Genomic DNA, 15020 nt, shown 5'->3' with positions numbered 1-15020 from the left:
ATTCTACTAAATTTAAAATTAATAACATTAAAAATTAAATTCACTTGTATAATATTATAAATATTTTTTACTCTAAATAAATATTATAATAAAAAATTGCTATGAATATTAAATAAATTAATTTTATAATTATTAAATATCATATATTATAAAATAAAATATATAAAATTTATGATAATTATTAACTGTAGCTACATTAATATTTATACTATTTTTAATTTACCTATAAAAAATACTTTTTAATCGAATGAAACAAACTTAAATAAAAATTAAAAATGTTCTCTCTTTCAGTTTAATTACAGCTGATCAGTCACTATATTGTGTAATATACTATTATTTTTCAGATAAAAGTTTCTTTTAATACTAGAAAAAAAATTAAATTTTCATGTAAATTTTAATAAAATTATAAAATAAAGTGAAACAAAAATAAAATTACTAGAAAATAAAATAAGTGTATTAATGAAAATAGAGAGTCAATTTATTCCGTTTACTGTTTTTTATAAAAAGTAAAACATGAATTCTAATACATTTAAACTACAATTTAATTACCAGTAATTACTCATTATTATAATAAATTTTAATATTTATAAATTTTAACTATCAAATATTTTTTTATAAAAAATTTATTTAAAATTTTTTAATATATTTATTAAAAATTTAAAAATATACAAAATTAGCGTCTTGAATTTTCTACTTTAATATGTATTGGAGTATTTTTTAAAATTTTTAAGTATTTAGATAATAATAAAATTATTAATATTTAAAATTAAGGTAATCACTTTATTATCTTATTTTTTTAAATTATTATTTTGTATTAACCATTTCATATATCTTATAATTTTTATCTATTAAATTTGAATTTATTATCTAATATTTTAATATTGTGATAATTATTTTTGATATTTTAAAATAATATTTAAGTTTTTATTTTAATAATTATATTTAAAAATTTTAATTTTTTTAATCATATATATATGAATCAAAGCCTATAAATCTAATGGTAGATATACATCAAAGTTAAAAATTTAATATAATAACTATTAAAATATATTTAAATATTAATTAATTGTCAACTAAAATTAATTAAACTCAAAAAATTAATAATTTAAATATAATAATACGATATCATGATAATTATTTTAATATGTTTAATTAATATTTAAATTTATTATTTTAATAATCTTATCTCAAAAGAGTTTAATTTAAATATTATCAAAATTATTAATTTTTAATAATTATCCTACATAATTATCAAATAAAATTAATTATACTCATAAATAAGAAATTTAAACCTACATTAATTTTAAATGATAAATATTTAAAACCAGGTGATATATTAATAATTTATTAATTTAAAATTATTTAAATAATGAAATAAATTTTCATTTTTAAATTTAAAATAAATTATAATAGTTAAATAATATAAGGGTAAAACCGATAATTTCATTATTCTCGGCTTTCCCACTTTTATAGATTATTATTATTATTATTATTATTATTATTATTATTATTATTATTATTATTATTTAATTTTAATTTTAATATTATAAAAAACTCATTAAATCGGCATTTCTGACATTTAAAAATATTTGGTCATAAATTTAAAAAAAAAAACATTTAAACACCTCATGCATTTAAACGAAATCGACTATTTAATCCTCATTAATTTTAATTATTAAATATTTTATTATTTAATTTTTATAATTTTTTAAAAAAATTAATTAATTTTTAATTTTATAAAAAATTTATTAATTAATTTTTCATATTAAAAATATTTTAATTTTTTATAATATTTAATAATCAAAATTAATAAAAAAATTTTTTTGATACGACTGAAACGCAGTAAGATTTATAAAAGACTAATTTCGGATGAGGAATCACAATTCAAACAGACGATAAAATATTTTTTAAATAAAATTTAGTAATTACATTAGTGGTTAACCGAAAACACAGTAGCCTCCGCTACGATTAGCTACTCCATTTTTTAAAACATTATTACTATTTCGAATTATTAGAACAATAGCAATAGGAGAAAACTAATATTTTCAAACAGTATTAATATTATATTTTAGAGTTTCATTCGATGAAAAAGTAGTAAAAATTTCATATTGTCTAAACTCTAGAGTGCCAACTCTATATTGTCTAATGTTATCTCCATATTATCTAAAAGGACAAATTCAAATACTCCCTTATTTTGTGTCTTCCATTTATGACATAGAGTAAGAGACAAAAATTGTATAATATCATTATAATCTAGTTCAATCTTAAAATAATCTAAAAGATTTCTCACCAGATAGAAAAATTCAAAAAATCGACAAACATAAATTTAGATGTACAAGAGTATAAAAACTAGGTGGCTCTAATATGAGAGTAATGAAAAAGAGAATGTTCCGGTGGTTCTGAGTAGTGTAAAACAAAGGGAAATATAGGAGAAACTCGTATCCCATGTAAAATTAAGTTATGCATGACAGCAACAACAGCATAACTTATCATATAGATTGATAATTATGATTAATAAAATAAATTGTTATATCCAAACATTAATTAATACATTTGTAAAATAAATTGTATAGGATCAATACATTTATATGTATTTTTAGCATTAATTAAATTATATAAATTAATAAATAGGATAAATATAATATTATATTATAAATAACTTAAATTAATTCATATTAATGTTAATATTAATATAATTTTTATAATTATATTTTATAAATTTAATATATAATTAAATAAATTAAAGTAATAAAATATAATAATTAATTAAATAAAAATTAAATTTATAACTTAAATTAATTGAAGTGCGGAGCAGTAAAGCGCGATAATATATTTAAATTATTATTTTTTAATTATTTTTTTTATTTCACTTAAAAAATGCAGTAGAATTATTTTTCATTTAAATTAATTATTAATTTTTTTATCAGGATTTGAGTCATGTTTTTTTTATAACTTGAAAAAGCAAAAACCCAATTTTTTTCCCACTTATATATAGTTAGGGTTTTGAAATTTTAGGGTACGCACTGATATTTTCATTTGATAAGGTTTACAGGGTTAATAAAGGATATGTGGCTTTATTATAATTAGATTGATGGGCTTTGGGGAATGTAATTTCTGTTCGGGAGAGAGAATTTTTAGTGCTCGATTGCTATTTGAAACAAATTTTTTGTGATTAATTGGGACAAAGTAAAGTTTGGATTTTGTGCAAGTGAAATACTTGTTACTTCGTTACAATTTGGTTCCTTTCTTATTGGAACTCTGGTAATTGAACTTAGAATGGAATCTGTTAAAATTATGTTATTGGACTTGAATTTGCTTTTATGGAGCTAAAATTGTGCTCTCTTTTTTGCTTGCTTTTGTAGCAGTTTCAATCTATAACCAGTAAATGAATGCAAATCCTGGACCAATTGATGGTTCTGTACTTTATGACCAAGACAAGCATGATTCTGCTGCTGTTTGGGATGGCCAGGTGACCTGCAGTTATTTTCAAACACAGACACATGCACCCATTTAATGGACCTCTATTGTTGGTTTGAGTTTCCCCAACAAACTTAGCATACAAAAGTATGATGTGCATATTGAACCAGTACATCCGTACTGGTTCATGGCACTGATGAGCAGGGAAGGGTTGTGAGTTAAGTGCTACTGTTAGCCAAAGATATTTTATATGTATGGGTGTATGTTAGGTAGGCATATGCACCCATTTTGTTTCTAAATTATGAATCAAGTTTCTCTCCTTATAAAATGGTTTGTAAAGGAATCCTGATATTGTGAGTGGATGTGTAAATATTTTATTGTTGAAGCTGCTTAATAATGGACAAGAATTTTGTCTGAAAATGCATATGTGAACGTGGTGCACTTAGATTCCATGAGCAACCCTTCAAGCTGGGTGAGTAGAAGCTAACTACAAAACAGATAAGAGTTAGTGGAGAAAGCTGGAGTTGGGTACTTAAGAAAGATTCCCGCTATTAGTCTAGATAATCCTCTCATCTCAGCACTAGTTGAGAGGTGGAGAAGAGAAACAAATACATCACTTTACCGTTGGTGAAATGACGGTGATTCTTCAAGATTTTGCATTATTGCTTGGATTGGCAATTAATGGGAAGCCTGTTATTGGAGTAACACTTACAACTTGTAGCTCTGTTTGTGAAAGGCTTCTGGGGAAAGCACCTGATTTAAACTATGCAAGCAGTGGCACGGTGAAGATAAGTTGGTTGAAGGAATTCTTTTCTCAATGTCCTGAGGATGCTCCTAGCGAAGAGGTTGAGTGCTGCATGCGAGGTTACCTTCTGTACCTTATGGGAAGTACAATATTCTCCACAACCACTGGGAATAAGGTTCCTGTCATGGACCTTCCATTGTTTGGAAGTTTTGAAGAAGCTGGGAACTATGCCTGGGGTGCAACGGCATTAGCCTTCTTGTTCATTGCACTTAGCAATGCTCATGTTAAATCACAAAGTACGATCTGCAGTTGTTTAACCTTGCTACTGGTTGTAGATCCTTTAGCTGTATTTATTTATTTATTCATTGCCTTAGAAATGATATGCTTTTATTTTTCAGATGAGATGGTGGGAATATTTATGTATTAGACAAAGTAATAGCCTTAAATTATAATGGTAGCCTTGACTAATTCTTGCTTCTTTCAGTGTTAGAGTTACTTTCATCTGAATATCGGTTGATCAAAGCTCAATCAGGATCCCATCCATGATCATTTTCCGTTTGTGCTTAGGTGGAATGGAAAACAAAGTGGGCCAACAATGAACCATGATGTAGTGTTTTACTGGAAGGCATTAGATACATCGACACCAAGTAGTGAGGCCTATATCTTTATCATCTGAATTCCAAAGAATGGTGCTATGCTTAAATTTCGATGTATACTATTTTAGCTATTATAGTTACATATGATGAATTCTTTAATGGCTTTATTCTTTAAATTTTGTAGATATCTAGTTTAAGATAAATTGCCTACTTAGCATACTCATTCTCAATAAATGGGTTGGATTGGTCAACTTCCCCTCTTTCTGCTGCAGCTAAAGGGGGAAAGGGCTTACAACTTCCTGATTCAACTAAAACAGAGAAGGACTTAAAACTTCTTGAATCAACTGAGAAGGATAAGGACTCAAGGCTTCCAGATGCAAACAAAGAGCATGACCTTCAGCTTTCTGACTCTGCTGAAGATGAAAAGAACCAACAGCTTGCAGATGCAACTGAAGAGGGGAAGGACTTGCTTCCTGATGCAAGCGTAGAGGCCAACAACTTGTGACTCCCTGATGCATCTAAAGAGGGAAATGGTTCACAGCTCCCTGAGGCTACTAAAGAGGGGAAGGGCTTACAGCTTCCTGATTCAGATGAAAGGGAGGACTAGCCGCTTCCAAATGTAATTAAAGAGCAGAACTTTTAGCTTGCTGACTCTACTGAAGATGAAGTGTATCCACAGCTTGCAGATGCAAGTGGAGAGAGGAAGGACTTACAACTTCCTGATGCAATTATAGAGGTCAATGACTTGCAGTTTCCTGGTGCAACTGGTGAGACAAATGACTCAAAGCTCTCTTTTCCAACTGACAGCAGTGATTCTTCAGCAGCCAAATCATTAGTGAAGGATGTTCCAGGATCATCTCTTGAAACCATTGAGCATGCAGCAAAGGAAGTTGATAAATGTGCTAGTGTAAAATGAAGGTTTTATCATGTCAATTTTCTTTCAGGTGCTCATCCTAAGCTTGTGCTTTAGGAAATATGATTCCTATGAGGTCTCAACTTGTGATAATTTTATGAGCTCGACTCTCGTTCATAGCTGCATTGCATTTTATCATAGAAAGTATAAGAAATAAAACACATATTTATTATTATTTGTCACAGCTACTGCAAGACTAACATCTTCAGGGTTCTAATGGTGGAGGGCAGTCATCATTAACAAGAAAAAGAATTTCATGATATAGTATTTGATATTTCAATTTTGTGCATTCTGTGACCTGTAGTTGACTCTAGTGCAGGGACACCAGGTTTTCTTGTTTCATCTAAGAATGGAGGTTATCTTGCAAAGATGCTTACCTAGCATTGACAATTAACATATTTCCATTTAGTAATTTACTAATTGTCATTATGCTTGAATTTAGTTTTTTCTGTTGTAGACTGCTGTTTCACTATTCTTAAGCAGGCAGGTAAGTTTTTATATCCATAGGATACATTAATGGGACAAAGGTGAATTATTGAGACAACAGCTCATTGTGCTGATTCTCTTCCTTTTTGACTGAGAACATTGTGTTGGTGTAACTGTAAACGAGGATTAATAATATATCAAGGAAGATGTATAATTTATTTGTTTTGCTTTGTGTGTGTGTTTGGACATGGAGGAAACAATTCATAATTACATGTAAACTGTTTGCTGCTAACATCCATAAATGCTCATGTCTTCCTATTATGCTTTCTTTCCCATATGCTCCTTCAATGTGTCAATCATATTTCAAGCGTTGCCCTTATTTCTTTTTTCCTTTCTTTTTCATATGTATATTCCACCATCTTACAAAAATAATTTTATAGTTACTTCGACAATAATTAAGAAGATATAGTTTATACAGTTAGAATAATAAATTTTACATAAAAAATTACTATTTAATCCTTTGTAATATAGAAAATTTATTGATGGGCTCCTTAATTTTATCCATTAAGTATTTACTATTTAGGTTTTGTGATATAAGAAAATTTATTAGTAGTTAGTCCTTAAATTTTTAAAACTAAATTTTTCCGTATTGAAAGTATTTTATTTTTTTTATAATATTTAATATAGAAAAATTTATAAATAAATTTTTATAACTCAAAATATTTTAATGTAATTCTTAAAATTATAAATCAAATGAGTTTTTTCAATTAAATAGTATTTTTTAAAAATTTTATTATTTTTTTTAATGTAGGCTCCACTTGTATTGGTTAATTATTAAATTATTATTGAAATTAATAAATTTGACTATTTCAATATTTATTGAACGGGCTAATATTAATAAACTAATAAATAGAGAAAAAATTAATATGAGTCCTTAAATTTTTACAAAATTAATTAATAGGTCCTTATAATTCTAAATTCTAATTAAAATGTTTCTCGTAATTTCAAAATAAAACCATTAGATCATTCAGTGAAATACTTTATTTGTTTGCTAATATAATCATCGATAAAAGGAGAGAATTAAAAAATTATAAAATTACCCTTAGATTCTTTTACCAAAACCATATCCTTTCCCTTTTTCTCTTTCTATTCGTCTCCTCTACTTCCTTATCTTCTCTCATCCTCTCTTCTGGCTCCCACATTTTCTTGGCTGGGTTGTGGACGAACTTTCTGTGAGTCTTTGGTTAGTCCTTAGCATCAGTGGTGAAGAAGTAGCTCGCGATTTGTAGAGTCGACGATGTAAGCTTTTCTCGATCAAGCTTGATGTGAGGCGAAACTTCACACAATGAAGAAAAAGGAATCGGATGGGTTTTCAATTAATGCTTCTGAGTGTCGTGAAGAGAGACAATAAAGAAGTGTTTAGTTTATATCGCCCAATGATAGTGTATCGATGGAGAATTAAATACCAAAATGTGAAAAATGAAGGAAATGCTACTGTGTCGGCTGAATTTGGAGTGAGATTCAAGTGAGGATCCTCAATGAATCCTTGTCAATTGGAGTACAATGTAATTTTACTTGTTGATTGTTTGGAAATTTTATTGATTTTAAGATTTTCTAGAAAGGAGAATAAAGAGATTGAATCATGCACAAATTGGCATAGGATTGCAAGGGTTAGAGGGGGCGGACACAACAAATTATAAGGAGACAAAGTCAAAGACATTTCACATAAATTTAACAAATCTGATTAAAGTTCTCTAATAAAAGAATTTAATAGTTCTAATTTGAAATCACGTGGAACATTTTAATTAGAGGTTAGAATTATAAAGACTTAGTAAATTAATTTCGTTAAAAATCTAGAGATTTATAGATAATTTTTTTAAAAAATTACTTTTTAGTTTTTGAGATATAATATAATTAATGAATTTGTTTAGAATTTAACATTTTCGTTCTTAGGTTTAATTCTGTCAAAATCTAAGGTCCTTCCGAAAAAATCTAAGTTTCCTTTATCAAAAATTTCTGTTAAGTTAATAAAGAAAAGAGAATAAATATAATCTAAAAATACTCTTATCAATAATAAAACAAAAAAATTACTTTTTAGTCTATATAGTATGAAAAAACTCGCTATTAAGTTTCTCAATATTGAAAAATATATTAAAATATCTCTGACATTTTAAAAAGTCTACTAATTAATTTTTTTATTAATTTTATTACTAAATATTTTATTATTTAGTTCCTATAGTTTAAAAAAAATTATTAGTAGATCCCTCAAATTATTAAAAATTTTACTAATTAGTCCCTCCATATCATGAGTATTTTAGATTTTTTTTATAATACTTAACGATTAAAATTAACGAAAATACTAACTAGTAGACTTTTTAAAATGTCAGAGGCGTTTTAATGAATTTTTGGCGAACAGTGATCGACAACAAACAACATCACAAAAATAATTTTTATTGAATTTTAACTTTTTATTTTTAATAAATTAAATTTTATGTATTTTAATTTTTATTATCTTTACTGAATTTGAATCTTAAATTTATTAAAATTTTTATTTGCTTATGGAGATTGTGTTTGAGATTTTCTTCCTTAAATTTTAACGAAATTAAATTTCAGGGACTAAAGTGTTAAATTCAAAAAATAGAGAGACAAATCTATTAATTATATAATATTTTAGAGATGAAAACATATTTTTTTTCTTTAATTTTTTGAGAGAGTGACTTATAATTTTATAAAAATTAAATTTCAGGGATTAAAGTGTTGGATTCTAGAAAGGATAATTCGATATTTTTTATCACTAACTGTATTTGTTACGGATTGACTTCTAATTTTGACGGAATTAAATTTTAAGAGCGAAAGTGTTGGGTTCTAAAAATAGAGAGATGAATCTATTAATTACGCTGTATCTCAAGAATTAAAAAATAATTTTTTCATAAATAAACTATAATTTTATAAAACAAATAATATGAATCAACTAAACCTTTTAATTCATACAATTATATGTGATAATTGATATAATAAATATCAAATTTTTTTTAATAGAAAATTGGAGTATGAAAATTCGAATCTGAATCTCTAATTAAATAATATATTTTAATCCACCAGGTTATATCATAATAGATTAATAAGTATCAAGGTTGTTGTAATTACTAAAATTATGATTAAAAACATCCGATCATATATATAGTTATTTATTGAATAACTTTAATATGTATATAAAACGTAACTTGTGAAGGAGAGAAGTGGCGAGCCTTTTAGCTTGGATGGCCAGCGGGTATCCATGTTGATTTTGAAATTTTAGAATCAAATCCCCTCGTCTTCCCCTTTCCTCCGATAAAAAAAATAATAAATGGCGAGTTCTTTTGGAAACTTTGACATTTGGTTTAGCTTTCTTTAGAAGTTTTTAGACTAAAGACGTAGACAAAAAATATTTAGAATATTTTTTAAAATAAATTTATTTTAAAATTATGATGTGCTATATCATCAAACAAGAAATTTTTAGTTGACCTACCAAAGTTTTAATTTATCTTAATACAAAAATAATATTTTAGACTAATACATTACTATCTACAAATTCAAAACAGGTATTTAGTTTAAAAAAAAATTAGTTTTTTTTAGTTTTAATTGGAGGGACTAATAATATAAATAATTAAATTCAGATGAATTAAATATCATACATATTTAATTTTAAATAAATATTAACAGTATTTTTCTGACATAAAAGCTAAAGACTTTAATTTATACAAAATATTCTAAAAAATTACATACTAATAAATTAAGTTGAACACAAATCATAAACTTTATACTAGAATTCAACATTATTTTGGTCAAATTACCATTCAAAATTGAAGTAATGGCTTCTTCCACACAATGACTTCACATCTTACTTCCTTGAATGATCTCTCTTCTTCACTCTTGCAAGGCATTGGCTTCAGTTTATAATATTTGTTTGGAATCAGCATGCCATGAAATTTTCATATATTATTTCTTCTGCTACACCGATTTGACCAACTGGCCGGAGGCGGCCGGCTTTCTCTTTGATTTTCTACTTCCGAACAGGGTAATCCGGCGAAAGACCTTCAGCAGTCTATTAGCATACCTTCTTTGTGAAGCAAAATTCACAGAACTGATGCAGCCTGTAACTTGTCCAAATGGGTTCCTCTTCTTGCTCAGTGATCTGCTCTCCATGCCATATGGTTTCATATTTTGTGGTTTGGCTGGAATTGGCTTTGAACTGCTCTGCAATTGAAGGTTCTTCTTCAAGGACAAGAGCTCTTGTTCAAGGTTCTGAATTCTAAAGCTTGTAGACTCATATTCCTTTCTGGACAATTCATATCTTTGAGCTGCAATGTCGTTTTGCAGCAAGAAACTCAAAGTTCTATTCACTGGCTCTGCTCCATCACTGTATGGACTCTCAGCTAAATTCTGGCTTTTGGAATTGGGACACCTTGAGCTTGAGAGGCTGCCAGAGAACTCACCACATTGTGCATATCTGAATGAGTCTGAGCATTCTTTGAAAGCTTGGTGGGTATTCAGCTGCTGAACAAATAGAGCCTGGACAATCAAACGTAAAGGCATCAGCTCATTTTGAACTGCTTCAATGCATGCCTCTTGTGAGAGCTTTTGGCAGTTCAGATATTTGCAGACTGCTCCCTTTTCTTCTTGGGAAACATCTGGGTGTTCCTGAAAAACAAGAACAAGGATACTGTTAGGGGGAATCTGCAGTAAACTGGAAAGACTCTTAGTTTGTGAAGGCTCACTCACTACCTGCAGGAAGGCGTTGATGGCTCTGTAGAGTTGATCATGGCTGTGTCGGTAAGAAATGGGTATTGTTTCAATGAGTTCCATGAGTCTTCTGGGCTCCATTTTTGGATCAGAGGCAATACGAGAGAGATATGTATCCCATAACTCTGCAATGATTGAGTTGGTGGATGAAAGAGGATGATTTGCTGCCTTGGTAAGTGATAAATATGTGGAGAATATGCTCTCCATGGTAGCCAACTCCATGCTGGAAGAGATTGAGTCTACTGCAGTTTTTGGAATGAGAAAATCTTCCGCCTGGGCTAAATGCAATTGGGTTGCAATCTGATCTTGCAACTTTGCTCTGCTTTCACTTCTCAAGCCAACTTCAAAAGATCTAGAAAGCAATGCAAAGTAAAATCGTACAGGAATCACTCTCCTGGATTTCTCTCTCACAGGCAGCAAATCCAGAATACCTTGAAGAATTACTGAAACTTTGTTGTTAGCATCAATGTCGCTAATTCTGTTGCCTGAATTCTCCCAGAACTGTCTTGTCTTGTTAGATAGTACCCATTTGTTTGCATAGAAAACAATGATTGGGCTCACATATTTTTCTTTCATTCCTTGTCTCCTTAATGATCCTATTATTCTTCGGAAGAATCCAAATGGTAAGGCAATGAGATCTTTGATCCAGAGATCATGGATCACTATCTCCTTGGCTGTTTCACAGCTCCAAGCTTGATCAGCCAGTGACTCTAATGTAACAACTGGCTTGTCCCTTCTCCTTTCTGGGTCAAGAATCTCCATGCAAGCCATGAAAGCTAAAGACTCAATGCAGCGGCCAACTATTAGCAGATCTTCAGACCAGGGAACCAGAGTTTGACACCTCTGAAGAACAATCAATGTATCATCCCAACTTTGGAACACAACTTGGTTTAAATAGAGATCAAAGCGCTCGCAGAGATTTCCACAGCAGTACTCTTCTGTCATTTCAAGAAACTCTGCTGCACATCGCAGGGCTGCTACGTTGAAAGGATCAATCAGTGTGGAAGAACCATAAAGGAATAAAGCAATCATTTCAAAAGCTTCTGGGCCTCCTGGGAATTCTTGTGGCAGTTCAAGCTCAGTTGTTTCCATCAATCTTTTTCTGAAATATCCACTCTTCAAAGTGAGAGGATTCTGCAAATAACAGAAAAAAAAAAAATCTGAAAGTCGCTTAAAGAAAAAACTAGATATGAAATCTGCCATTGAATATTTAACTTACCTTGTGAAGGTTGAATGTTCTGTCGCCAACTCGAACACGAACAGTGACAGGCAGACCAGTCTCTTGACTCCTGAGACAAGATCCGAAAACATGTCAGCTAATCAAGTACAATCAGATATGAAAATCTTGTGGGAAGATGTTTCTTACCATGAAATGATCTTAATCTTTAGCAGGGCTCCAATGTTAGGAGAAGGAAAAGGACTTGAAGCAACTGAACTATCTTTGGAGCTAGCAGCTTCCATTAAAATAGCTCTTGAAACTGATATGAAAACAAAATATTAACAGTAGCTGCAGATTTTACTGTAAGAACAAACATATGCTTCTGGTTTCATTCTCTCATTGAATGGCCATAAATGCATGAAACCCATCTCGAGAATCGAAGTAAAACTGCGAAATATGAGTTTCTAGAATGGAGAAAAACCAGTGGGAAAGAAAGAAAAGGAATGAAAGAAAGAGCAAAAAGAGGAGGTTTGATCAGGCAAATCTACAAACACTTTGCATTTATTCTTATTATTATATATGGTCAAAGGTCAGTATGCACACGGGTGAACAACTCAAAAATCCAAAATTTAAGGCTTCAACAACGTTCCTCGAGTGGTGGTGAGAGATTGAAGAATTCCTCTGTCAACCCCAATACACAAATTACCACTTTCATCTTTCTTGAAGTTTTTGTTTACTAGTTATGTTATTCTGGGACAATTCTGTTGTATGAAAGTGGAAAATATACAAACAAGTAAAACTAGAAAGGTTTTTTCCTTTTGTGTGTCAATGGACAGAGTCATTTATAGGGTAGATTCACAGAAATAGAAAAGAATATACAAAGAAAGTAGGCCTTATTTAATTGAGAGTAATTCAGCTAGGTAACTTAAAGTTTCAAACGAAATATGAAAATTGTGTCTATTTAGTTGAGATTTTTTTCTTAATTCCCATGAAATCAAAGATTTTTTTTTTATGAAAAGAAAATAACTTACTTTTGTTAATTTAATAAGCTAATTTTTCTGAGAGTTCACTTCTGAAAAAGTAACTATTTAGCGGAATGAAAATATTTGAAGTTGAAAAAAAAGGAATAAGATAATAATGTAGTACTTGATAGATGGAGGAGGAAAGAATAAAAAAGAGAGATAATGGAGAAATGTGAAGGTTTATTGGGAAGTCGAAAAGGGGAAGAAGAGAAGAGAGAGAGAGAATAAAGAAATAGAAGATGGAGATGGAGATGGAGATGGAGATGAAGTAGGGATGAAGCTTTGTTTGCTTTAAAAGCATAGTAAGCTGCTAACTCCCAGGACGGCACGGCTTCTGAAAATCAGGGAAAAGGAAAGGGACTTTTGCATGCAATTCTCAATCCCAAAAATTAATTACTACTTAATTACCTTCTCCTCTATTTCATACCCACTTACTTTTTTCTTATATAATAATAATCTTGGCGAAAAATTTATTTTTTTTAAGAAAGTAAAAAAATTATTATTTAAATTTCATTTTTCAGAGATAATTCGGTTAACAAATTTCAAATTTACAGAAGTAGTAAAATTATATTTTTGTTTAATTGGTAGAAGTTAAGGCCATTTATTTTAAGGAGTTACTTCTCTTAATCTAGTTAAATTATTTCTTTTCTTTTTTTTTAATAAAGCGGAAATAAATTACATTCCCTAATTCAGTTAATTATTTTTAGTAAGTGAATTTCTGTAAACCATACAATGTTTTAGCATTAGTGATTTGGTAAAACAAACTATTTTGTCTCTGTATGAATTAAAAGATTAAATAGTTATTATTTGATGAAGTTATTATTATTATTTGATTAAATTAATTATTTAGTCTTTTTATAAATTAAATAATTAATGATTTGAAAATATAAGTGATGTGACTGAAATGAAACTGTGCTGATAATTGATTACTCTACAAGACAGAAAATGTGAGGTAGTTGGCGTCTATAACAGCCATTCCGATGCTTAAATCAGTAAATTGAAGAAAATGGCGAATGCAAGGAATTACTTAAAATTTAAGAATAGTTATATAAAAATATGTATCTTGATGTCTACGATCATTAGTTTTTATACTGTAAGAAAATGAAGTTAATTATCGCATCTTCTGAAAATTCGATTGGTACCGACTAATTGATTGGGATCTCGTGATTATTAGTATAACAAAGATCTGTTGGATTATATTTTCTAAAGGTAACTTTTTATGGAGTCTCACTCTGTAGTTAAGAGAGCAAGTCTTGACGAAGAGTTTAGACTTATGGTATCCGAATCTTCTTTTTCACCCATAGGATCGAGTATCATCTGTTCAAATTTTTGCCATGTGATCCTGTTTTCGAGTATCAGCTCGTAGCCTACTTTGGACGATTGTTGTACTATATTAAAAGTCCCCCATCGGTTTTCAGATTTGAAGCTTACAATTATTTTTCACGACTTTGGGACTAACACTCAATCATGTGCTTGGCAGTTATTTAACTCGTGGCGCTTTTCAGCAAAAACTTGTCTTTATCTTTTGGGACTAACACCCAAAAACTCACTCGGCATTATCCGCATCGTGGCATTTTTTGATAAAAACTTGTCTTTGTCTTTATCTTTTGGGACTAACACTCGAAGACTCGCTTGGCGGTTGCCCACCTTGTGGCGCTTCTCGAAAGAAACTTACCTTTGTCTTTTGGGACTAATACCGAAAGACTCGCCTGGCGATTACTCGCCTTGTGGCACTTTTCGGTAGAAACTTGCCTTTGTCTTTTGGTACTAACACTCAAAGATAATACCCACAAACTTATGTGGCGGTTACCTGCCTCGTAGCGCTTTTCGATAGAAACTTACCTTTATCTTTTGAGACTAACACCCAAATATTCGCATGGCAGTTACCCACCTTGTGGCACTTTTCGGCAAAAACTTACCTTTGTCTTTTGGGATTAACACCCAAAGACTCACCTGGCAG

At 29.6% G+C, this 15020-nt stretch overlaps 1 protein-coding gene and 1 pseudogene across 1 annotated transcript; one reads left to right on the top strand and one right to left on the bottom strand.

Annotated features, from left to right (window-relative positions):
- The first annotated feature begins 3385 nt into the window (after positions 1-3385).
- Positions 3386-5674, top strand: LOC122721476 (annotated as a pseudogene).
- Positions 5675-9808: 4134 nt separating this feature from the next.
- Positions 9809-12982, bottom strand: LOC110629721 (BTB/POZ domain-containing protein At5g48130). Its single transcript, XM_021776815.2, has 4 exons — positions 12246-12982; positions 12099-12168; positions 10862-12013; positions 9809-10777 (listed from the first exon to the last, which is right to left on the bottom strand). Exons 1-4 carry the CDS (start codon positions 12338-12340, stop codon positions 10088-10090), a joined length of 2007 nt encoding a protein of 668 aa, XP_021632507.2. The 5' UTR covers positions 12341-12982; the 3' UTR covers positions 9809-10087.
- Positions 12983-15020: the final 2038 nt, after the last annotated feature.

This window comes from Manihot esculenta, chromosome 13 (genome assembly GCF_001659605.2).
Source record: "Manihot esculenta cultivar AM560-2 chromosome 13, M.esculenta_v8, whole genome shotgun sequence".
Lineage (NCBI taxonomy): Eukaryota > Viridiplantae > Streptophyta > Magnoliopsida > Malpighiales > Euphorbiaceae > Manihot > Manihot esculenta.
The sequence above is the reverse complement of the archived record's forward strand: the minus strand, read 5'-3'. Positions and strand labels throughout refer to the sequence as shown.